The sequence below is a fragment of the Thunnus thynnus genome, chromosome 10 (genome assembly GCF_963924715.1).
Source record: "Thunnus thynnus chromosome 10, fThuThy2.1, whole genome shotgun sequence".
Lineage (NCBI taxonomy): Eukaryota > Metazoa > Chordata > Actinopteri > Scombriformes > Scombridae > Thunnus > Thunnus thynnus.
The window spans coordinates 16615661-16639750 of NC_089526.1; the positions used below are offsets into that span (position 1 = coordinate 16615661).

Sequence of the window (24090 nt, forward strand, 5' to 3'; positions counted from 1 at the left end):
ATGTGTAAAGTGCTATTTAAGTAAAGTTGAGTGAAGTAGTACAAAACTGTGAAGACCAGTTTTAGATTATCTGTGTGTGTGTGGTGAAAGGACTGAGGTCAAATGAGGACAGCAGGCAGTGTGCATCTCATTTATTTCACCCATTCACACACACACCACCAAACAGCCACAGCTACCTCGGAGCCAAAACAGCGTACCATTACCCCTTAAATTAGATACATAAATAAAAGCTGTTTGCATATAAACAGTTGCTGATGTACACATTCCAACTCACTGATTTACAAAGACACTAACAATGTTTTGTTTTTTTTTTGTTTGCTTTTTTTCTCAAAATCTACGTATGAATCGAGGCTCGTATTTTCAGTTCACTGTCACAATGTCCTTTCCTGTCGACAGATGTCAAGCCTTTGCATAACCGAGCAGGAGTAAAATCTTGTAGGGAGCGAGGACAGTCCTTTTGTAGCTGTATACTATTTACAATGTGAATGACAGGAGGTTATTTGAAACAAACAAGATAAGGAGTCAAGGAAACAATAACAAAACAACTAAAAGCTGTTTTTTAACATTCATATTCATTTGCTGTTTCCCCCCAAAGACATGCAGACAAAGAAGACCAGAGCTGCTTCGTTGTCTCATTCCACCATAAAAAAACTGTAATTTTCCTTGATTTAACAATTAGCCCTTAGCCCTGCTTGCCACAAATTACACCCTCATTTCTTACATTCACACACACACACAAACACACACACACACACACACACACACACACAGTTTTTTCCATCCCCCATTCAATGTAAGCTTCAGCAAACTCGAAATGATCAAAACTCTCTGCCTCTGGGCCTGTGGAGTGGCCCGCTCTCTCCATCTAGAGGAGAAAGGCTGAACTACATAGTGCTTTCTGCTCCACTGGGTTTCACATTTTTAAAAAAGAAACAAAAAACAAAAACCTCTCTCCACCTCACGATTGTATTTTGCAGCTTTAAAAAGAAAAGAAAAAAAATTTGTTGCTGAGTAAAAGCAACAACGATGCTTGTTCCATCTGCTCTGAGCTCAAGCACCATTTCATTACAGTTTAAATTAAAAAAAAAGGGAAAAGCAACAGAATAGTGACACTAAATCCAATTCACAAACTGTACAATGCTAAGAAGCCTTGAAGGTGCCTGTAGTTTTTTTTTTTATGATTCAGTAAACAAACACGATATAAGTTAAGGAATCCACATGGTGTCATGTAAAACTCTCCCTCAGGGGTGTCCATCATGGAGAGAGGAAAGCAGAGGGGATGAAGAGATGGACGTTTTAAAGTTGACGGCTTTTCCGCTTGTTTCTCTTGTCTCGCTGCGCCGTCACAGAGCTCAACGAGATGAAACCCGTTCTGGCTGATTTTGTCAAACGTCTTTCGCTGAGTGTCGATGAAGCCGGAGCTGAGGGAACAGCCTGGAGGGCGCGATCCCCTCCCCCCCCCTTATTCTTCATCGGCGTTCTTCAGCATGAGGATGGAGTTGTAGATCTTCAGGGCTGGACCTAACTTGATTGACAGAATCTTCACGATGTCTGATTGGGTGAGGAGCAGGAAGGCCTCGCCATCTATTTGCTAAAGAGAAAGAAACAAATTTAGCATTTAACATCATTCAATTTGAAAATTAGCAGGTATGTAAACTGTAGAAATTCTCAATTTAACAAAGTAAAGCATAAAACAATGCAAATACAAAACTTGAAAAGCATTTCCTGAAGTAAATGTGGGTGACTGCTGTGCACACAGATGACTTTACGATAATAAAAAAAACCTCATTGACTTAATTGACTCATAAACTGCACACGTCATCACAGTGGGCTTATTCACAGCTGATTAGTGTGCAGTGTGAAATTTTTACTGTACATCTACAAAAAATGTATGCACAGTTTGACATATAATCATTTTGGCAGCATTAAAACTGTTGGTGTTGAATCAAAAGGAATCTAAAATGTCTAAAAGGAGAAAAAAAAAAAAAAAAAAATCACACTTTTCAGAGATGTCTCATTAACATGTGTAATATATGTAAATTTTAGAAGATGTGGGCATAAAATTACACATAGCTACACAGCGAAAACCACTAAGGCAAATGAAAAGTCTGCACACCATTTCTTCAGAGTTCACACGGCTGGCAGCATTACATGCAGTAAATATTGAATTGATCAGTAAACACAGTGCTTGTGTAGACATGCCTCATGTGTCAGTTTTGAGGTTCTGGCAGCCGTGCACTCAAATCAGAAGAGTTGAGCGTGTTTCTTAACATATATTTAAATAAGTACATTTAGCCTCAATGTTCACAAAAAGTTTTTTTTCTCTCTCTGCTTCTCTTTTCATTGATGAAGAGAGAGGCGTCTTTTTAACGAGTAACTTGATGGACAGCAGGCGAGTCAGAAAGTTGAAGAACAACCTTTTTCATTTTGGCAGGATATATTCCAAAAAAGCTGACTGATTGTTAAAACCAGCCCTGGGTGAACCCTAATCTGGCACTAATCTGGAGACTTTGTGAGTTTGGCCCATTTCATGAAAAGCTGCCATGTGTGAGCTGCGATTTCCAACTTGAGATCATTTTCTCTCCTGTTTGTTTTGACATGTTTCACTGATCAAAACAAACAATACTTATGATTCGGGCATGAGTATTTGAGAGCGCTGTAGGACTTGCAGAGTCATCTGCTATGTGTTCGCAATCGTTTGTGAAACGTGACGCTTTCACCATTTCCAATCTGCATAAAAAGCAGTTCTCCCAAATCACATATGTGAGACGAGGCTCTTACCTCTGTTTTAAATGTAGCAGCATGTTCTTTACATCCTGGGAGTCCTTTGACAAAACCAGCCACCTAATAAAAAAGAGACATAGAGCTGTGACAGGCTGCAACATTCAAGCTGTTTAACTCAATAAATGTTTATCTACGGATCAAAGTGCCTGTTTGTCTTTATGGAAACTTCATTTTTAAACCTGACAGGCACAGAGAGAGACAACCAATTCTGGCTAACGACAATAAAAGCTCTCGTTAAGTATTCATGCACGGTAGCGGTTTCGTTGAATAATCAGATGCCTTCCTGTCGGATAAGTGAATGAATGTCTGCTTTTCATGTGTTGGCGCAGTGTGAGCGAGTAAGCATGTCTGACCTCCTCAGCGCTCCATGTGGCCACTCTCTTGGCAGTCAGCCCCAGGACCTCAGGCAGCAGCTGGCAGTGTTTGTCCCAGCAGAGAGCCACCCGGTGGGGGGGAGAGGCAGAGATGCCGGGGGAAAACACAGACTCGTGGAGAGCCTGCTGGAGAGAGATGGCGTCTGGCGAGGCTGCAAAGAGGACAGAGGAGGGGAGACGGCAGTCAGTGAGGGTGAGGTGGTGATGTATAGCCTTTATTTTACATCCTATTTTACACACACGCACCTTTACCATCACCAATTTCCTCTTTTACATAGTGCATTTTCAGGTATTTGGGAACTGGAGCAGTCCTGAAGGAGACAACAACATAAAAGTTAGAAGTGTTTCACTAATACAAACACATCTATTACAGTGAACAGGTTTCAGATACCTTTTAGGTCTGGTTCCATTTTGGCTTTGCTCACTGGCGGCGCCTGGTGGCTCTGACTGGCTGTTGCGTCCTGAACGCTCAGCTTCCACGGTCACTGGTTTCCTAGCAACACAGATAACCCGCTCTCAGGTACAGACCACTGGATAGAGTTACATGTAAAACACTGATAGCAGTTCTCTTGGGAGTGTGTTCAGGCTGTCAGCGTTGTACGAGTTCAGCAAACCTGTTCTGGGAGTCTTCAGCTCCTTCAGGCTGATCTGGCGTTGAGGAGGTCTGCGTAGTAGTGTTTGTGTGAGGGTCAGGGCGTCGCCCGCGGGGATGAGGTCCACTGAGGGTGAGAGGTCGCTCTCCGCTGAGACGGTCTGGCAGCAAGCCCTCTTTGTTCAGATTCATTTCCGAGTAGGGACAGCTCACCTGACTGCACACACAAAACCACAAAAACTTTACCTAAAACAAACCTTCATTTCATAACTGAATGAGACGGAATATTCACTTTTTACTTCTCATCTTCTGCAATAAATAAGTCAGACTGAATAAGAGGGAAAAGCAGCTAAAATCGCATTAGGCCCCCCACACACGCACGCAACACATCTACACAGCCGGCAGCCCACACAAGCATAAATGACATTTAAGAACACTAAGACTCTTTCTTCTCCTCCTGTACTTATCATACACACAGAACGCAAACATTTACAAAAACAAGATAAGATGAAAACTTTGCACCAGTAACGTGCTGTTTGAGCAGCAGTGGTAGGACAGAAAATTAAATAAGAATGTAGAAAATAAGAAATTCACAAACTTTTCTTTTATCAAGTATTTTAAAATAGAATTGCAACATTATGAAAGTGTGTTAAGTAGCAGCCGTTTGGTTCACTTAGACAAAAAGGAATTTACGATGTCTTAGAAGGAGCAGCGATATGAAACACAGACACAAGGAGAAAAGAAGCGCTTCTGAAAGCGCAAGCAGTGTGAGTGCTACTGACGTGTAGTGGGTCCCATAGCGAGGTCCTCTGATGTGGCCGACCCCGTTGCATCCTGGAGTAGGACATCCTTGCCCTGGGGCACTCAATACATCACTGGAGCCTGAAATATACACACACACACACACAAGGGAGTGTTCAAACTATGCAAACAACTGCAAGACCATTTCCATTTTGTATTCATTATAGATTACATGCAGAAGTTAAATGAAGGCAGAGAAAAACTGTGCCGACTCCTCTGTTGAAATTACAATTTTGGATCCTCAGCTGACCTCACCGACTATTTGGCAGGAAAGATGGGAAGAGTCACACTGTGTCTCACCGTTAGGATATTGCAGAGGGTGTCCAGTTTTCTGACACCACCCTACAGGGTGCAGATCAGGGCAGTCTGTCTCCACCCAGTAGTCGTACTCTGAACTCCAGCCATCAAAGTGGATCTAGATCAGAAAATCAGACAGCAGATTAGACGGAAGCCGAGCACAGACACAAGTATCAAAGAACATCTTGACAAGGAGACATCTTGAACCTTCAGTCGGTGGTCCTCTGTGTCTGCTATAGTTGTTACACGGATGAGCATGGGGTTCCTTTTATCCACAGCTTCCACTTTCATCCCGATCTGGAAGCCGTGTGGAGGCCGCTGCAAGCACAGAGCATGATAAAAAAATTATACATCTTTGTGCACGTGTGTGTGTGTGTGTGTGTGTGTGTGAGTGTGTGAAACATACCGGTTTGAAAGCCCGAGCAGGAGCAGCCTGCGTGCCCGTCTCTTCCAGATATTTCTCCCATGAGAAACTCTTAGGTTGTTTATATTCTGGAGAGAGGAGATAAAGACAAGTCAGATCTGTCAGTCGCTGAAGACAAATCAGACATTAAAACATCTGTGCAGCCAAATAAAGTGTTGTTACACCAATGAACTGTCCATCAAAAACTACAATCTGTGCATTCACAGGCAGCATGCATTCCTCTATTACTGTACAATTAAAACTAGCTTCTGTACATTTATCCAGAAAGAAATACTGCTAATCAGAGCAAACTGTAAGAAACTTGTATCATTCTTTCTGATAGTAACGACTAAAGTGATACCTAGATATGTAAGAAGAAGAATACTTTCTATAAAGAAACATTTTCTACAAGTCAAATCAGGAAATTATTCATCAGATCTGCAGCAGAATCAAGTAAATCTTTATTAGCACATACAGTATATCTTATAATGTTAGTTAGATCCTACATTAGTCGGGCCCTACAGTATATTAAAATAGATTATACTGACCCACGTGTGTCTTGGTCTGTGTCTTACCAGCTGGAGTGGTCAGAGTTAGCTCGGCCTCTTCACAGAAACCCACAGGATGGATGTATGGACTGCTAGCATCACACCTTAAACAATGAGTACATTGTTAGACTTTCTGCATGTATGTCCTCAGTTTTCCAGACTGTTTGTCCAATTTCCAAACTTATCACGTTAATTTCCAATACCTTTAGGCTGAGGCTGGGTGATCATTTATTTTCAATTACGAATTTACCTAAACAAGATAACTGAGATATGATGATTATTGTGCCGCATTTTGTTTCGCAACAACGCTCGTTTTGTCTTGTGTACCGCTTCATTCACAAACCAAGCAAACGCTCCGATATTGATTTAGGATTAATGAATTGATTTTAGATTTTGACCAATGAAGGACGAGGGGAGGACATTTCGCTTCGTTTGCCATGAAATAATCAGAAAATGTTTTATTTCTCTCATTCACTGGCTTTGTTCGAGCTACCACTGCTCCCTCTCTCCATTCACACTCTAGCTCGCTCAACCACCACTGCTCTCTCTCGCAACCTTTTTATTTTTAATGTTATCAAATGTTAGGAGTTTTAAGTAGGTTATGGCAGTGCACTACAACACATTTGATCATTTTTATTTATTATATTTATATTATTTAAATGTATTTATATATTATTTATTTAAAAAATGAGACAAACATTTATCTCATTTTTTTTTTTACATCTCTTTTTTTATTTGTTTTTCCAGTTGAATTATGCTTTAAGATCAAGGAAATCCACTGTTTGGATTTTTTAGAAAGTTCATTAAATGCATATTTCCAAGGTCAATGAGTAACTGTGTTAAGTAATTGTGAACTCAATATTGACCAAAATAAATTAAAAAATAATATAAATATATAAAAAAAATAAATCAGTAAATGTTGATGCCATAGAGACATTTAACTGCCGCACATTTCACTCGGATTTAAAGCTGCAGCAGTATCTTTGATCGTGTCTTCTCTTTCCGTCTCAGCCCAGCAACACTTGCTGTAAATAACTTCATCCGCTGGACTCTCACCAGTAATCATATGTGTCATCCCAGTTGTCAAAATGAATGAGCAGCCTGTTGTCAACTACAGCTGCGATGGTTGCTACACAGATCAACGAAGGGTTTTTCCGGTCGACTGCCTCCAACTTCATCCCCGCTCGAAATCCAGACGGAGTCACAGACTAAAAGATTAAAAAAACATAAAATAAACAAACACATTTAGCCTGTGAATTAGCAATACAAGAAAAAAAACACTTGTGCTTGATACTCACTGTGTTTAGGCTCTTGAAAAGGTGTTTGGGGGCCAGCTGACCCCTGCAATTCTTCACATACATGCTCCAATTAAACTCTCCATCCTTACAACCTACAAGAGAAAGTTAATCAGAAGGGTTGATGCTGAGTTTTACTAAAAAACACTAATTTAATGGTTATTTGTCAGACCATTATTAGTGTGTGTGACTACCTTTAGGCAACAATAACTTATGTCCATTCTTCTCGCACCAGCCTGCAGGTTTCATATCCCACGAGTCGGCGTTGGCCCAGAAGTCGTAGCATTCTGGGTAGCCATCAAAGTGGAGCCGTACCCTATAGCCTTGAATCTGATACAGGAAGACAAGAAACAAGAGGAGAGAGTGAAACGCTTAGTTACAGGTAGAGATAAAGATACTGTATACAGGGTGTTTAAACCTTTGTGAAACCAAAGCCATAAACAAACAGTAGCACCCGTACCTCTGCAACAGTGAGCACACAGAACAGAGACGGGTGACACGGGTCCAGACCCTCCAGCTTCATTCCCACTTTAAAACTGTTTCTGCTTTGAGGAAATGACTGATGCTGCAAGACAAACAGAAACAGTCATGGTTTGGCTGCTTAAGAGGAGCTCTATAAACAAAACCATTTGATTATACTTGAAAACATAAATACCTCTTTAAATAGTTTGACAGGAGCAGCAATGGCCCTCTCCTCTTCCAGGTAAGCAGGCCAGCTCCACGCTCGTTTCTTATTGGGCGCGGCAGTCACTGGGGGAGGGTCACAAAAGAAGTTAAAACAATAAATGTTTTAGCCAATGTTTAGATTTGAAACACTCAAGTGTAATCACATGACACTCATGAAACATTTTTTGCAGATAAACCTTTCCCTCTTGCTTAAGACTGTTATTCAGGTTTAGATCAGCCAAGTTTCAGTGTTACAGAAATACATGTGACCAGATTATTAGGAGCAAAAAATGTTTTATTCTGTTCCTGTAACTTTTGTTACAGATGCAGATGCCTATAACATTAATAAGACTCCTCAATTTAAGTGCCTCTAAATGTTAACTAAAAGAAAAATACTTTAAAAAAGATTTTTTAGAGAAATTTTAAATGCCAAGTAGAAATGAAAATAAGACAAAATTTCCAACAATACCAATCTGACATGAAAAGCAACTGATGACACATCAGAAGACAGTCTGCATGACTGGTTTAACTCCTTACAAGAAGAACAGTGCAGCAAAGAACTAAGACAAACAAAACATAATGTTGTTTTTAGCTATGTAAAGACTGGATTTGAGGTAGCATTATGTCAACTAGTTAGAGACGTTTAAAAGGATTTACAGACACATGAGACAGGCTACACATTTCTCTTAATCCCTCCCTCACTTCCTGTCTTTACAGTAGTAGCAATCTAACATACCAAGTTTGGCAATTTTGGGACCTCTCCTGCCTTTGGTCGTCTTGGCTTTTTCCTACAAAAGGTGAAACAAAAGAAGTGTGTTAATAATTAGCACTATCACATTTTTTCCCCCTCAGCATTTGCGTTTTCTTGACTTAAAGATGAAGAGAGCAACGATAAGAATAGGAAAATTACAGAAGGAGGTATTTTGTTTGCAAAACCTTTGTAATTACAGCAACACTAAAGTGGCCTGTAGCCCTGGCAACATTAGTGGCAGATGTTGAGGGTATGCTCCTTACCTCTGGTTCCTCTTGGTTATCTTCCTCTTCATCACCAGAATCCATATAGATCTTCCTCTTTTTGCGCACACGTTTACCCAGCCTCTCACCTTCAACTGCCTGACTCTCCCGTGCTTCCCCTGGAGATGATCTGTACAAAGGATTTGTTTCATGATAGAACGACATACCATAATACCCTAAAAGTCAACAACGTGGCATTGAAGAACACAAGATGTGTGATTTACCTGCCACTGGAGGGCTGGGCACAAATGGAGCTACAGAACTTGCCCTGAAGGAGGGCAGCCCGGGGAGCATGCCCACCACAGGCCCTGCACCTTGCCAGGTCCCTGTTTGAGCCCATGACACCACTGGAGCCAACTTCAACACTTGGACCAACCTCCACACTGGGGCCCTCCATACTGGGGCCCTCCTCTAAAGACAGGAGAACAGGACCAGGAGCTAGAGGACAGAGAAGAAGGAAGTGTTGTTCACTGCATAAAAGTAGAGTATAAAAGATAAACACTGCAATACTATCTAATAACAATTCTGTAAGGGTTAAACATGTGCCGTCATACCTTTACCTTGAGATGATCCTGACTGACTCTGATTGGCCGGAGCTGCGGCTGTGCCAGTCTGTGATTGGCCCTCTGGTGGAGGGGTGGGACTGTGAGAAGGTGCTGGGTCCAAGGTCTCACATTTAGGCTCTGCCTCCTGTCCTTTGACCTCAAGGTCTGTGACAATCTCCAGAGTACCAAACTCTGTCATGCGAAACTGAAAAACACAGGGGGGGAGAAAGAATATACTCATCAGGGTTCCTCTAAGAAATTATTGAACCAAGGTCCTAAGCCACCCAAATTCTGATTCACCTGGTCCCCTGATCAGTTATATTTGAGATTGACGGCCTGATTCCCCTGAAAGTTAATGTTTCACTTCATAGAAATGCATTTATTTTTATAATAAGTGAAGGTGATCTTTACTTCAGGCAACAATGTGGGAAAACTTGCTCATATAGATTTCTATGTGGTCACACATACACCGTTGTTTACATAATAGAGGATGATCCCAGATAGGGCTGCATCTAACAATTATTTTCATTATCAATTAATCTGACGACTATTTTCCTGATTAATCGATTAGTTGTTTGGTTCATAAAATGGCGAAAAATGTTTATCACCGTTTCCCAAAGCCCAAGGTGACGTCCTCAAATGTCTTGTTTTGTCCCGACCAACAGTCCACAACCCAAAGATATTCAGTTTACTATCATAGAAGACTAAAGAAACCAGAAAATATTCACATTTAAGAAGCTGGAATCAAAGAATTTGGAAATTTCCTTCTTAAAAAATTACTCAGAACAATTCATCGATTATCAAAATAGCTGGCCATTAATCTTACCCTGATGTCACTGCCTGGCAATGTGGCAATACCATCCTTCCAGTCCAGAGCACCCATCATGTCAAACTCAGCTCCCTGGGAGGGACCATCACTGGGTGGAGTGTCAGTCATTCCCACTCCTCTGATATCCCCAACCTGCGATGACATAACAACAGTCACATCAACAACATTGCCATATATTGACATAAAGGTGTTGCAAATGATCAAAATATAACACGGGTGTTTAAAAAAAGAGGTTCAGCCCACATCTCTGACCTCAGTGATGCCATTATTCGTCTGTGTTGACAGTGTGAGACTATCACAGTGTAGCAGCCGCTGTGTGGTTTTACCAACGAAGTGCTCCCAACTCCAAATGCAATTTATACCTGCACTTGTAAACAGTATTTCGCAACATCACCGCTAGATGGCGACTGTGTGCTGGCTTGCAGGATACACCATGCACTTCGATTTCAGACAAAACAGTCAATAATAATATTGTTTTGCTGGTCAACTAACCAGGAAATAGGTGCACAAACGGCCCCATTAGGATGAACCTTCATCCAGATCATTGACAAACACGATGAAAGATGTCTCAACTTTAAGTTTACCACACAAGTTCATCTTTTCCTTGTTTTAACAGTATCTCTTAAAACCGGCTGTTTGCCTGGTTATGGGCAACTGTGGGGGTAATTTGTTAATCAATTTTAAGGAGAACACTGTTTTCTGCACTGACTAGCCAAACTTAAAATCGTTTTAATCCGACTAATATTGCGATATAACGTTTTAGTCTTGACGCATGTTCAACACTGAATTAAGGTGATATTTTCTGTACGCTCGGAGGCCATAACCATGTGAAAAGTATCCAACAGCCCGAGCTAATGGATGATGATTAAGTTTGACTTTACACTAAATACCTCAGTTTTATTCTCGCCATAAATAAAGTGTATGTAAGAGCGCCCATGATTAGCATTCGTCTTATACAAAATGGCGGAGCATAGGAAGAGGCCACCAACACGTTTAAACTATGTAAATTACTCAAGTTACCTATTTAAACAAAGCACGCAAAGCCGCTACGCGTCGAACAAAAGCACATGCTTGCTGTGTAATTTCCTGACTTGGTGTTTTCCTTCACTCTGGTTATTTTCTTCACTTTCCCCTTGTCACGGAATGTCAGCCCAGGTTTAGCTAGCGCTGACATGAAGCTAGCCCAGCTAGCTCCACTCCGTTCAAGTGGACGGAGGATTGCTAGGGGGCTAGCCGTAGCATTGTGACTGGATGCAACCAGCTAAGGACAATCTGTAATAAATAAGTTTCCCGGTTAATAACAATAGGAAAGGGCATTTTGCAAAACACCAATATTTCACACAATAGCAGACAGACTGACAATAACATCGCGCTACTGTTACGAGCTTCAACATTGTTGCTTGATTAATTTCTTCCAATAGAAACTTGAAAAACGATTTATTCTCGCCGTTTTAAATCAGAGTGGAAATAATGCGAACTAACGCTTACTAGCAAAACGAAGGCCGGTTTTTCACATTTTGCCACTGTTAACGGCAATAAATGAGTATTAACAGCTGTAGTGTTTAGAAATTGTGGAACTCACCTCGTTTCTGTTTTAACTCTTATTTAGAGCTGGATATAGAGGGATGCGCATGCGTGTGAGATGCGCTGCCTGACAACTTTGGGTCTCGGAAAAGTTCAGTTTTCAATCGGTGGTCAATATCAGGCCTGTGTGTACTTATAACACGCCCAAAACTCACTTCACTCCCGATGTAACGAATGCAACCGACTGACTGGAGCTCGTTTCTCTTTGTTCATAACAGGCTGAGAAGTATTTTCCCCCAAGAAGTGAAGCGCAGGAACCGCAGTGTCTCCCATGACCGTTGAGGAGCGGTTGGTCCCTCTGTGGTCAAACTGGTCGTTTTCCTCCCAGTTTTTAACACTCTGCCACCGTCTTACGGCCAATTTATGCAGATGTCACTTAAGAAAATGCGATAATTAATCAATACACGACGGTGTTTAGTGTAGGGTTAAACAATCAGGCCTGTAAAAAAAAACATCCGAAGTGATATTTTTGAATCAAAACGACCCAAATACGTTGCTACACACGATTTGTCAGTTACAACACATCTGCGGTTGTGTGGGCTGATGAAGCTAAGCTGATCAAAAAACGTTAAATGAAGCCGGACACAATGAACAGCTAATCTGTAATCAACCCCCTAAAACGAAACATCACGTCTAATACTCTGAAATATCACTGCAAGGTTATATTTTGCGAGTAAATAATCCACAAATATGTGGGCAGTTAGTCGTGTGTTGCGGTTTACGATCATCTCATGGCATTTCCAGGGCTGCTTGGATGTTGCTACATGTAGTTTATGGTTTTGATGTGACAGCAAATCCATTTAAATTTAATTCATGAATTACCAGTTTAATCATTCACAGTCTGGGGTCTTTTAATTGATTTGAAGTGTTGGTTGGTTCGCTACAGTCGTCCACTAACTCATACTGAAGCAAATAATCTCCAGCTAACCTGCAGTATTCAATCCCTCCCATTAAGGGCGGTTATGGAGATCTTGTGGACCAGTTTAGCCATAATATTGCTGAAAACACACGGTTAATGAAACACCAAATCGCTATAACACCTATAGCTATATGTTTATGTGCTGTATAACAGGTAAACTGTGAGAAAAGTCCTTATTTCAGTCAACAAAGGCCGCCGTGTTTCGGGGTGAGGTGAGTTCAGTGGTCGGCTGGTAAAGCAGCAGCAGCAGCAGCAGCAAGCGGCGGCGGCGGCTCCGGTTCTTGTCTTGTATTTGTCGCTAGATGGCAGAAGAAGTCCACTTTCTGGGGGGGGGGGATTAACCGGGTCGTGCAGCATGCAGCAGCCCTGGATTATTCTGTAATATAACATCATGTACGAATCATGAGATGGCATTCAAAGGCAAAGCGGTCGACTCGAAGGTAAGAGGGCAACTAATGTGTCAGGATGTGACCTGCAGCTCTGCTGCTCAGCAGGCGGCTAATAAAACTGTCCGATCGGATCGTCTGTCGATCGACTGAGGGGGGAAATCATGTGCGATAAAAAATAATGAAGATGACACGTCACGTGAGAGGGTGTCTGTGGTTTAACAGTTGTCGGGTTTTAATAGAATATAAACTACATAATTCCTCAATTATTCTAATCCAAAGTGTATGGAGCAGGTTTTGTAGCAACGTTAGAGTTGCTGTCTGCCTGCTTACCTACAGCGCTCACCCCTCCCTCTGCAGCCTGTAATATGCAGGGCCGCACACACACAGGTCCAGGTTGGTGTTTGGTAAATGTTGCGTTAGGGTTGGGAAAATATGTGGTGTTGCCTACATGACGGATTATACTGTTGTGAAATAATGACTCCCTTCTCCCCCACCACCCTCACCCCCCACACCACCACCACCACAGACCGTGCTCTTCAACCTGCTGCTGTGTCTGCTCATATTTTACTCTCTTTTCTACATGATTGGCAGCGTGTGTTTCGGTGCCTTCAGGTGAGGATCCACCTAACACACACACATGCGCACTGGCACATATGCAAACAGAATATCGTAACAGTATTTCCATAGCACAAGTCTTCCACAATCAACAGGGGATAGTCAATAATGGAACAAGTTCAAACACTGCTACAAAGGTGGTTCCTTTATTATAGACTATAAAAGAACAACGTGTCAGTTTAAATTCTTCGGTTATTAAGATATGTTCTGCGTCATTATCTAATCCAGATGCCATTTTTTGTGGTGTCCAAAATGTACTTTTTTCAGTTGATATTGCGCTTGCATGGATAATTCATAAGTAAAATCTTAAATATACACTAACAGCATTTTATTTGGAACATCTGTGTAATCTAATGCAATCCAATACAACAGCTCGGCCATAAATTCTACTTTTTTTGTAGCTTATATTTATTTTTCCTAAAAATTTGCCTTTCTCATATATGTTAAAGGGGTGGACAAAATATTAGAGGCACTTTTCGATATAATGCACCCCAGTACACCTCCACCACCCACTATGACCTCAATAATAAATTAATTATCACTTTTCTGACAATGTCAACAAAAACTGAAAATGTATAAGCTTAGTAAAAGTAGATTTTATGGCAGACCTGTTGCAGGTGTCCCTAATAAACTACTCAGTGAGTGTATATATATTTTTAATTGTCAAAACTATTACAGTCATATACAGGTAACCTGGAGCAGTCAGTGCTGTTTTTGTGTGTATGATAAATATAGTTTCATGTGTAGTCTGCAGTATGTGCTTAATGGGTAATTGATGGTGATGAGATAGATACAATAATAGGAGCACAACAGTTTATTTATCTCCAGTATCCCATAGAGGGTTCAGTGATGGATCCACCTTTGCAGTCTCTTTTTTGCAATAGCTGGTGGTCATTTTTCCTCCTTTTTGGATATTTAACCCAGTTCTAACTTCATACAGGTTGGATCACTTTGATGGACTGATTCCATTTGACTTTAAGACCGAGCCTACTGAATCCAACTCCAAATATTTGGGTGAGCACACGTAATTCGGTCAACACGATCACAAATGAGAGTAAACTTTTTGTCTGCTCATGTGTTTTCTCACTGTATCGGTCTCCTGCAGTGAACCTCTTATCCTTGGAGCTCACCTACTTTTGTAGCGGCCTTTTGTTTGCTGCAGTGGTTAAGAGGCGAGTGTGGGACTACGCCCTCACTGTGACTCTACTGCATGTACTTATCACCAGTTTGGGTGAGCACAAAAAAAACAAAAAAAACCCCAGTACATCTACACATGTACACTCAAAAAAATGCTGAATGTGTTGTTTTTTTCTATATTGCAGTGATGTTGGAGTTTCCCATGGTGTGGCAGTGGTGGCTGGCCTTAGGTAAAACAAATTGTCAACTTCCCTGTAAATAATTGCATTTCTGAAATCAGTTCTTTTAAATTCTGTAAATTGTTGTTGTTTCATAGGTAGCGGCTTGTTTCTGATGATCTGCAATGGTCAGCTGACAGCTTACTTCACCTGCCAGAGCGACCAGAGCTACGCTTCTTTCAGCATCTACTAACAGACAGAAAGCTGCTCTGTGTGTGTATAAACTGTTTTATTCTCAGTCCTGTGAAATGGGGTAGAAAGGATCAGACCAGATGCTCTCTTCCTGGAGACACCCATTAGATTCTCCATGGTGATGGGCTTTTTCTGTTTGTCACTAAAAAAAGACATTTCCTCACCATAAAGTCAGAGCTGGGACCAATTTGTGTATCAGGAGTTGCCAACAGACTGGCATGCTATTGTTTTTTATGTAAATGCCACAAGGAGATGTTTTCTGTATTTTGTTTGTGACGCACAGTGCCTCTTGTCACCGTGCAGACTTTAAAGGCAGTATTTTCTCTGTACCTTTGTAAGCTGTGAATGTAATAGCTGAATGGGAATGTTGCAATACATGCTTGTTGTATATTTTAAAGAAATAATGTATAGTGTTTAACAAAAAAAACATCAAATGGACTGTTTATTTTTTCATCTTCTGATACATGAAGGTAGTGAGTACTTGTGAAATAGTGACCCGCCTATTCCATATTGTGAACTGGTTTGATAAAATACACGTACTTCGAAATGTACAATTATTTCCTGGTGTTAATACATTAACGCACACAATTAGACATAAAGCCCACTGCAGTGTTAGTGTAAGGAATCTTTTGCTTAAGTATTTAAAAATAGACTCTGATTTAATAATTTATGACATAAAAAATAAATATTTGAACAATCGCTGCAGTGCTCCCAGAGGATTTGGCGTTGTTATGAAACCGGCTCTGCTGCCACGTACTCTACTGGGTTCATGTAGGAGAATCCCAGGAAGGCCTCACTCGCTGCGCCCGCCTGGCACCTGTCATTCACGGAGGCAGGGACAGGTTGTAGCGTGAACTCAGGGTCAATGTAGCTGACATCAGAGGGACCAGTCTGCAAAGACAGAAGAACACACACTCAGGTAAACTGCAATAGATAAAAAAAAACGAGTCCTCAAAACTAATTTATGAATCACTTGTACCACTTTGGGGATGAACGGGGCGGTAACTTTCCTGGCCAGGAGGTCATCCCAGTTGATGGATGCAAAGAATGGATGTTCCTGCAGCTCCACCTGGAGATACAATGAAATAAACCCCTCCTTGGTTATGTGTGTTTATGATCTTTTCTGTTTGTCTTTCTTTTGTGTGTGCACTTACAAAGTCACGGCTCTCCCCTAAGCGTTTGAAGACATCCCTTTCCAGCAAGCCCTCCAACAGAGAGCGAGCAGCCTGAGATACCCCGCTATACAGCTGCAGAGGAGCTTGAAGTATGTTCTCAAACATCTCTGCTTTGCTGTGGCTGTAAAATGGAGGCTGAGAGAGAGAACAGAGAGATGGAGTTGACGAGAAGATGCTGAAGAAAGTGAGACTGTGAAAAGTAAAAAGGTGATTTATGTTTCTCTCACCAGTCCATAGAGCATCTCAAAAAGCACACTACCGAGCCCCCACCAGTCCACTGCTGGACTGTATGAGTGACCCTGTAGCACCTCTGGAGCGAGGTACTCAGGAGTCCCGCAGAACGTATGCATAACCCCACCAATGGCCACACCTTCTTTACAAAGTCCAAAGTCAGTCAGCTTCACATGACCCTCACTGTCCAGCAAGATGTTCTCTGGTTTGAGGTCTCTAACAGGGAAACAGATGATTTAGTCATCAAGTGTTTATGCAAAAAACCTAAACCTGATTTTGACCTAATTTCACCTTTGTTTTGCTTTTTCTTTACTCTTTATTTTTTAATGTGGTGTTGGAGGACATTGGTGGTTGTGGTGGTTTTTAGTGAAAACATGTTCTATGCAGAACTCTCTTCTCAAAGTGAAATGTCATTGGGATTTCCCTGCATGAATAAATAAAACATGTGGAACATGTTTAAATCAAACATGAGGTAAGACAGTGAGCAAGCGGTGAGCCAAAAAAAACACTCGGACGATTGACTTTGTGGTGTTTATATATGTGTGTTATGTGTACCTGTAAACAATGTTAAGAGAGTGAAGGTAACCCAGTGCCATGGCCATCTCTGCAGCGTAGAAAGCAGCCCTGGGTTCAGGAAATGACCCCTCTCTCTGAAGGTGGTAGAAAAGCTGAGGACAAACAGAGGAGTGGTCACATACACAGGAAAATAGTGGTTACCTGGATGTGACTCCAAATCTAAGAGTACATGCTACGCCTTCTAAGGGGCTTTGCTACTGGTACATCCCTCCGAGGCTCCGCCTTGGCACCCTGAGACAGATCTTTGCACTCACCACCCAGTCAGGAGGTAGCATCCACCCACTACAGAGCACCAGCGCACCCACTGTTAGTCTCCTTTTGAGCTCAGCAACAGGATTAAACAGGCCAGCTGGGCCTGTAGTTAGAGGCTCATGCCTGTACTCATAGAACTGAAGTTACATCCAGGTAACTATTATTTCTATTTTGTATATGCTACACCCCATAACGGGTTTTGCTATTGGTAATCACCAGAGGCAAAGGCCTTTATTAGGGATGTGATGTACTCCCAGCTGGTCCTGAATCTGTGCATATAGCAATCCAGACCCAACTGCTCACTGGGCGAAAAGAGGCCAAGTGATCCAGCCATTGAGCACCACCTGAATAGGGGTCCAACAGACTTTAACCACACGCTCCAAAGATAGGAGCTGAAAATGGCTAAAAAACCACGATCTGACCTAGACGGTGCCCTCCACAGACACTGCACCAAGCACAGAGTCAGATGTCATATCCCTGAGATATGGCTACACAGAGAGGGATGTGACGCAACCAGGCAGATGTCTACACTGACACACCCCTGCGCAGAGCGACCATCAACGCTCTTGGCAGTGTGCCCGACACCCACCAGAGGTGTGCAGCCCATTGTCTCATAGCCCTTGCAATGCACATCGCAAATCCAATGAGCCAGCCACTGAACTGACAATGGAGCCACCTGGGCTCACTGTCCGTGGCAGACAGAGTCAGTCAAACTTCCGAAGGTTTGTCCCGTTGTCCCAGAAACAGCAAAAGTGCAATAACAGGACACAAGATGTGAAAAACACCTCCTCCCTTATTCCACATAGGAGGGGAAAAAGGCTCTCAGGCCAATATAATAATAAATTGGAGGGAGCATGCCCCTGGGTTGAAAAACAGCTACATCGCACCCCTATACATACCAATAACCTGCAGGTGGGGTGCACAGGCAACGCCCAACAATCCCCCACTCTACGGGCAGAGGAAAGTGCTAAAAAGGGTTCGTCTTCACTAGAACAAAAAAACTCCATGGGCTCAGGAAGCAGGCCTGAGAGATCTTCTGTAATCGTTTGGAGATTTCACCGTAGAATGAGGCAACAGGTGGGTTCTCAGTCTGCGGACATCCCAGAGAAATCCTTTTACGAGATGAAGGCTCTGTGCAGCAGTTGAGGCTATCATGATCAGCCACAATCAACATCAATGCCATGAGGCACTCTGGTTCCACCACTACACCAGACAGGCTGCATCCCCGCCCCTGTGGGGCAACAGCACCATCAACTGCAGTGGATGACTATGCAGGGGACCACACTGTGCGAGTGAATGCATCCCTCTTGAGGGAAGGCATCATTCTCCCGCAAAGAGAGCCAGAGAGGGCACCCAGCATCCTCCCTGCTGGTAACCAGGCCCGCTCACATGGAAGTTCAACCTTCCATGTTGAGCTGACAGAGCGTCCCATTCCCTTTGTGTCAAGCAAGTATACTGAAAAACGGACCTAATGGGGAAATAACCTCCATCCCCCAGGTGCACCACTTGACTCCAGAGGGCGACACCCCTAAGGGCTTGAGTGGGAATGGGAAGTCTGCATCATCTGCTGCCATTCAGGTGCAATTCCAATTGTACACATTCAATGCTTAGAGGCCTGCACATAGGTGCGGCTGCTCGTAGGTTCACAACTAGCTGAGAAGTTGACCTCGGTCCGATCAGAGGAATCACCATCTCCACCCTGACCCAAGCAGCTGTCTCCACTCACTGTAGCAAGTGCAGAAAAGACATTCTGTGTTCATCTGACACACATGCATATGTAATGCATGTATCCGGGTGGAAAATACGAGTACAGGTTTGGCTGGAAAAGCGTCAATGTGTTGGGAGTGAGGCCCAGACATGTGACACCAAATCACCAGAGACATGTGGGCTTTAGCTTCATGAAGTGACGGATCGAAAAATAGCTAATTGTGAATGTAAGGAAGAACTCGACCCCTGACTCTGAGAGGGTTAGGTGCATTTTCCACACACTTGAAAAAAACATGCCCATAGCCGAAAAGGGAGGCTGAAGCGCTGAAAAACCTCTGAGGAGGCAAAATAGCATTTCCTGTGGTGAGGCAGTAGAAGTAGAGACAGTCACCTGTCATGAGGTGAATGCATCAGCATATCTTACAGCACATGATAAGCCGTCTTGTGACATAGCAGTCCACCGGTTCTCATGTAAGGAAAACTGTAGTGATGGCTCTTTTTCCTCATGTCCCAGAATGGAGGAATTGGCAGCAAACAGGAGAATGTGCCCCCTCCCCAGCATCCTGCAGGGAAAGGCCGAACCCCTGGTTCATATTCATGTAGAGTAGTTAAGCGAATCGTGCACATGGAGATACAAGCTGCAAAAAAACACTGATGGGGTGTTAGGAAGTATCCCCCAGGGAACCTCTCTCTGTTGCAATGGGTCAGTGGGTGGGCTATCTGAGGGAGCACAGGGAATCGAGGAGGGTGGCATAGCTCAATTCCCACAGCTAGCAGCATATCCATCCCACAAGAAACAAGAAACAACCACCAAAAATATACAGAGTGTAATTTTCACCAGTAAATGGGTCTTCACTCTATTCCCAGCATCAGTGTAATTAATTGCAATCATAGGTGAGAAACAGAACAGTGAAAAGTGTGGCAGATTTCCCCCCGGGAGGTTAGGGCTGTCTCTGGCCGAAGAGGGTGGCACAAACAGGCCCAACAAGCCAGTCAAGGCCAAGTACGCGATAGGGTGGCAGGAACGGCTGGGCAGCTCCAGATGGCTCGTGCTGGCAGCAGACCTGCCACAGGACCTCTCGCCGGAGTGGCAATGTCGGTGAGGGCTCTACCGCTGCTTGTGGGGAGAAGGCTGCTAGGGGGAAGATGAGAGCTTAGCTTAGCCTTCCGACCATCTCCAACTGGTCAATGATGACCTGGATGTCTGGGCTGAACAAGGATTCAATAGACAGCAGCGTGTTGCGTGAGCTGGTGCAGGGATCATGCCAGGAAGGCCATATTGTTGGCCACCGCCTGGGCAGCACCAGCATAGCAGCGGTCAAAGAGATTGGCTGTCACTCTGTCCCTCTTGGACAGGACCAACAGCCGACCGCCAGGCCAGAGGGATGTGGAGGGGAGGAGGCAGACCCTGACTGCGTCCTTGACAGGTGACACCAACCTGTCCCACTCCCAGCCCTTGACGGAGGAATACTGCCCATAGTCCACAGCTGAGGGCTTGGTAGATAGCAGGGAGACCCACTCACGCTGTGCGTAATGGCAAATAGGCGTTATCTTGGGACAGGACACGCAGGAGCAAGGCCTCCCACATGGCTGTTCAAGGAGGCTGGCAGTGAAATTGTCACTTCAAGTCATGGAGGGCGGCGGCGGCAGCGGCGGCAGGGTCACCATCCTCTTGGCAGCCAAGGCGAATAAGCTTGGGCAGCAGTGGGCTGCCAGTGGGTCGTCATCGCAGAAGAGGGATGCCGGATCTTCTTCTTCATAGATGCAACAGTCGTCCTCGCCTTTATACTCGTCCCATGGTTTGGACCGAGCCACCGTACCTGCCTCCGCCAGTGCCAAGTTGGCGTGGAGGGAGCACACAAACTCCCACTACTCCCAGGGGATTGCAAGGCAGGCGGGGCAGGACTCAGCCTCAGCCTGGTGCTGCCAACCGAGGCAGCAGAAGCAAGACCTGTGGGAGTCTACCAGTGGCATCGGCACAAGAGGTGCAGGACTTGCTAGTAGCCATCATCCTCTTCTGCGACACCAGAGGGTGAACTTCTACTCGATTTCTGAAGGTGGCTGAGTGAAAAAGGGAGATGAGCAGCATAGACGCTTATAGTGGTAGGATGCTGCACAGTTGCTGCTTCCTGATTGGGCAGTGAGTGAAAAGATCTTTTCTCAGGTGCAGAGGTGAAGTCTCTTAGGGGAAAACCAATAGCAAAGCCCGTTAGAGGGTGGAGCATGTACGAAATAGAAAGGAGATGAACAGTAGGTGTGCTGGTGCTTTATCGTGAGTGGATACTACCTCCTGATTGGGCGGTGAGAGCAAAGATCTGTCTCAGGGTCCCAAGGCAGAGCCTCAGATGGATATACTAATAGCAAAGCCCTTTACAGAGCGTAAGCATGTACAAAATAGAATGACAACTACATTCAACACATCAGCAGCACTGTGGAGAGCTTGTAGCATTTTCAACCATGGGAATAACCACGAATAACCACATAATCATGGGAATATTGGTAATTCTTTTGGTTTTATGCTGGAGTTTTGTAAACTTGATTCTAAATCTGACATGAAAAATTACATACTGCGTTGAACTTTTCCATTATTTCCTAAAAGACTGACAGAGACAAGTATTTCATATATATTATATATACGTATACATATATACCTCCCCTCCATTAACATAGTCCAGGACGAAGTAGAGCGTGTTTGCTGTCTGGAAAGAGAAGTGGAGTCCCACCAGGAATGGATGTTGCAGTCCTTTCAGCAGCACATTCCTCTCAACCATCACATGCCTCTGCTACAGAGACAGATATGATACAGTGGATGGATGGATAGACAGACAGATAGATAGATAGATAGAAAGACAGATAGATAGATAGATAGATAGATAGATAGATTACCTCTTTCCTCTTGACAATCATCTGTTTCTGCAAAACTTTCATAGCATAGTACCCCCCGTGTTTTCTATGTCTTGCCAGCAGCACCTGTAAAAGTTTTGACATTTAATGTCACAAAAAAACTCCAAAGACCAAACATAAAAACTTAAAAGGATAGAAAATTCCTACCTTTCCAAAGCTTCCTTTGCCAATAACTTTGAGGTAGTCAAAATCAGACGGTTTCATCCTGATTAACACAACAATTGAAAACTGTCAGATATGTGTTGTGATATACAGGCAACATGCTGTAATTAATCATTAATCAGAGATCTGATTAATTAGACAACATTTACTTTATTCTTGGTAATGTAAGTGTTGTCTCACTGCATGCATGTATGGACATGTATTTATGTATAAATTTTGTGTCATAGTCTGTTAAATCATCTTTTGTGTTAAGCTTACATTGATTGGTTAATACCTTGACCTTTGAAAAAAGGCTTCAAAATATCTAGTAAAATTATTTATGAATTCTTTAGTAACTGCAAATTACAAAAAGCATTCACATTATCTTTTATGTTCTAATAAGGACTGCTTTTTACTAATCTATAAATCAATAATAAATTACTTACAATTCCTAAATTCTGTAGCAACAACTTTCTAACTTTATTTAGTTTGGTGAGGTGTTAGGTTACAGCAAAAAAAGAATTGCTCTGTATTGAGAATCAAAATGCTTTTTTGTGCCATGAAACATATCTGGACCTCAGGACAAAAAGTACTTACTGAGAGGTTTTAGGGTTCACTGAGCTCTGAGCAGAGAAAAGACACAGAGAGGCAGGGTGGTCAGGAGGTCAGATTTAGTTTCATCTCCTGTCAACGCTCAGCACAGTCTTTTAAAAAACAGTTTTCCCTCTTAACTCACCACAGTGCCTTTGTCCTCCTTCTGTCTTCTCAGTCTGCTCTGTGGCCGCAGGATCTTCTGGGTGTCCAGGCTTCAATCATGAGGTCAACGACAGCACATATTGGTTTGAGAGGTTTAGGTGAGATTCAGCACAAAAGTAAAAACCTGTTAACATTATTTTTTTTTTTAAATGTTGTGACTTACTGCTGGCAGAGTTTCTGACTGGAAACCACTTTGTGTAAGAAGTCGCTGAAGCCAGCTTTCTTCCCCTTGAGCAGAGCTGTAAGACAGGGAGGGGGTTTGTTCCTTACATAAGTGTTCAACAGCTGAATTTATTCAATAAGCAAGTGTTAAGTGGTCGCCATGACTTTGACATACTTGAGGCCAAGTGAAATAGTAGTAATGATAACAACAACAATAATAAAGTTTACTAATATAACATTAGCAGTTATCAAAACCAGAGAAAGTGCTTTACAAGGAAAACACTAATAGTGAAACTATCATAAGAAACATAAACCCCATTTTTAAAACGTTTTAAAGAGAGAAAGACTTGATAAATCACTTTAATATAACATTCTTATATATGAGATTTAGTCACCTCGTCCTCATGTATTGCGGTTTTGTCTCTAGCGGCATTTTTCTACGTTAACTAACCACAAACTGTAATAATTATATATTTATACCAGTGGTATCCATCTATGACTATGATTCGTCAGTTAACGGTTAACGGTCACACTTTACCTAACCGTTATTAAACCATAAATTCCTTACCTGAGAAAAATGTAACAAGCCCTCTCATTTTGGCATAAGTCATCGGCCGGTCGTGACTCACAGTCATCTTGAGGAGATTTAACAAACTGTTTTTTGTTGGAAACTAAAGAAGGAAAGTTAACAATGAGGACAGTCACTAACTAAACTATCCAGCAGCAGAACAGCCCCACTTGTCCCGAACTCCTCTCCGCTAGAAGACCGTTGACGTATTATAGTGGACGCAAAGTACCAGCGATGATGCGTTTAGGTACCCTCGGAGATTTCGCAATGACGACTTTGAGTTACAACTCCCTTCTGGATTACAACTAATTGATCCGTGTCTGCTTCTTGGTCAGTGGCGAGTCAGTCTTACAGAAAGCAAAAGTCACGTTTTAATTACAGAATCAACTAAAATGAATGGGTTTGAATAGGGCTGC

General features: G+C 42.8%; 3 protein-coding genes across 12 annotated transcripts; 1 reads left to right on the plus strand and 2 right to left on the minus strand.

Annotated features, from left to right (window-relative positions):
* Positions 1–116: 116 nt before the first annotated feature.
* l3mbtl1b (L3MBTL histone methyl-lysine binding protein 1b) lies at positions 117–12130 on the minus strand. Of its 7 annotated transcripts, none has more exons than XM_067601541.1 (22): positions 11888–12130; positions 10146–10280; positions 9329–9524; positions 8999–9212; positions 8775–8904; positions 8497–8548; positions 7750–7844; positions 7555–7659; positions 7289–7424; positions 7098–7189; positions 6856–7007; positions 5800–5903; positions 5255–5340; positions 5056–5166; positions 4852–4966; positions 4533–4632; positions 3773–3967; positions 3550–3651; positions 3405–3469; positions 3138–3310; positions 2782–2844; positions 117–1591 (listed from the first exon to the last, which is right to left on the minus strand). In XM_067601541.1, exons 2-22 carry the CDS (start codon positions 10254–10256, stop codon positions 1463–1465), a joined length of 2526 nt encoding a protein of 841 aa, XP_067457642.1. In that variant the 5' UTR covers positions 10257–10280; positions 11888–12130; the 3' UTR covers positions 117–1462. The 7 variants fall into 7 exon arrangements, with proteins under 7 accessions (XP_067457642.1, XP_067457646.1, XP_067457647.1 ...); XM_067601545.1 differs by having other exon boundaries at positions 9335–9524; positions 11731–12130; XM_067601546.1 differs by having other exon boundaries at positions 5827–5903; positions 11731–12130.
* On the plus strand, positions 10913–15901 carry LOC137191461 (putative transmembrane protein 244). 3 transcript variants are annotated; one of them, XM_067601550.1, is made up of 6 exons: positions 10913–11150; positions 13567–13652; positions 14596–14669; positions 14761–14886; positions 14978–15022; positions 15109–15901. In XM_067601550.1, exons 1-6 carry the CDS (start codon positions 11109–11111, stop codon positions 15201–15203), a joined length of 468 nt encoding a protein of 155 aa, XP_067457651.1. In that variant the 5' UTR covers positions 10913–11108; the 3' UTR covers positions 15204–15901. The 3 variants fall into 3 exon arrangements, with proteins under 3 accessions (XP_067457651.1, XP_067457652.1, XP_067457653.1); XM_067601551.1 differs by lacking the exon at positions 10913–11150 and adding an exon at positions 12459–13091; XM_067601552.1 differs by lacking the exon at positions 10913–11150 and adding an exon at positions 13099–13433.
* sgk2b (serum/glucocorticoid regulated kinase 2b) lies at positions 15632–23876 on the minus strand. Of its 2 annotated transcripts, none has more exons than XM_067601549.1 (12): positions 23675–23876; positions 23108–23183; positions 22925–22994; positions 22786–22811; positions 22195–22252; positions 22030–22113; positions 21795–21926; positions 17164–17276; positions 16605–16824; positions 16357–16512; positions 16213–16271; positions 15632–16093 (listed from the first exon to the last, which is right to left on the minus strand). In XM_067601549.1, exons 1-12 carry the CDS (start codon positions 23739–23741, stop codon positions 16027–16029), a joined length of 1128 nt encoding a protein of 375 aa, XP_067457650.1. In that variant the 5' UTR covers positions 23742–23876; the 3' UTR covers positions 15632–16026. The 2 variants fall into 2 exon arrangements, with proteins under 2 accessions (XP_067457650.1, XP_067457649.1); XM_067601548.1 differs by having other exon boundaries at positions 16182–16271.
* Positions 23877–24090: the final 214 nt, after the last annotated feature.

Coding starts and splice junctions, on each gene's coding strand:
- l3mbtl1b (XM_067601541.1), bottom strand. CDS start 10,256: ATGACTGACACTCCACCCAGTGATGGTCCCTCCCAGGGAGCTGAGTTT. Junction 5,904..6,855: donor GATGACACATATGATTACTG/GTGAGAGTCCAG, acceptor TCATTGTTTAAG/GTGTGATGCTAGCAGTCCAT. Junction 3,470..3,549: donor AATGGAACCAGACCTAAAAG/GTATCTGAAACC, acceptor TGTCTCCTTCAG/GACTGCTCCAGTTCCCAAAT.
- LOC137191461 (XM_067601550.1), top strand. CDS start 11,109: ATGGCGGAGCATAGGAAGAGGCCACCAACACGTTTAAACTAT. Junction 11,151..13,566: donor CACCAACACGTTTAAACTAT/GTAAATTACTCA, acceptor CCACCACCACAG/ACCGTGCTCTTCAACCTGCT. Junction 13,653..14,595: donor GTGTGTTTCGGTGCCTTCAG/GTGAGGATCCAC, acceptor AACTTCATACAG/GTTGGATCACTTTGATGGAC.
- sgk2b (XM_067601548.1), bottom strand. CDS start 23,741: ATGACTGTGAGTCACGACCGGCCGATGACTTATGCCAAAATGAGAGGG. Junction 22,995..23,107: donor AGTCAGAAACTCTGCCAGCA/GTAAGTCACAAC, acceptor TCATGATTGAAG/CCTGGACACCCAGAAGATCC. Junction 22,253..22,785: donor GTGAACCCTAAAACCTCTCA/GTAAGTACTTTT, acceptor TGTGTTAATCAG/GATGAAACCGTCTGATTTTG.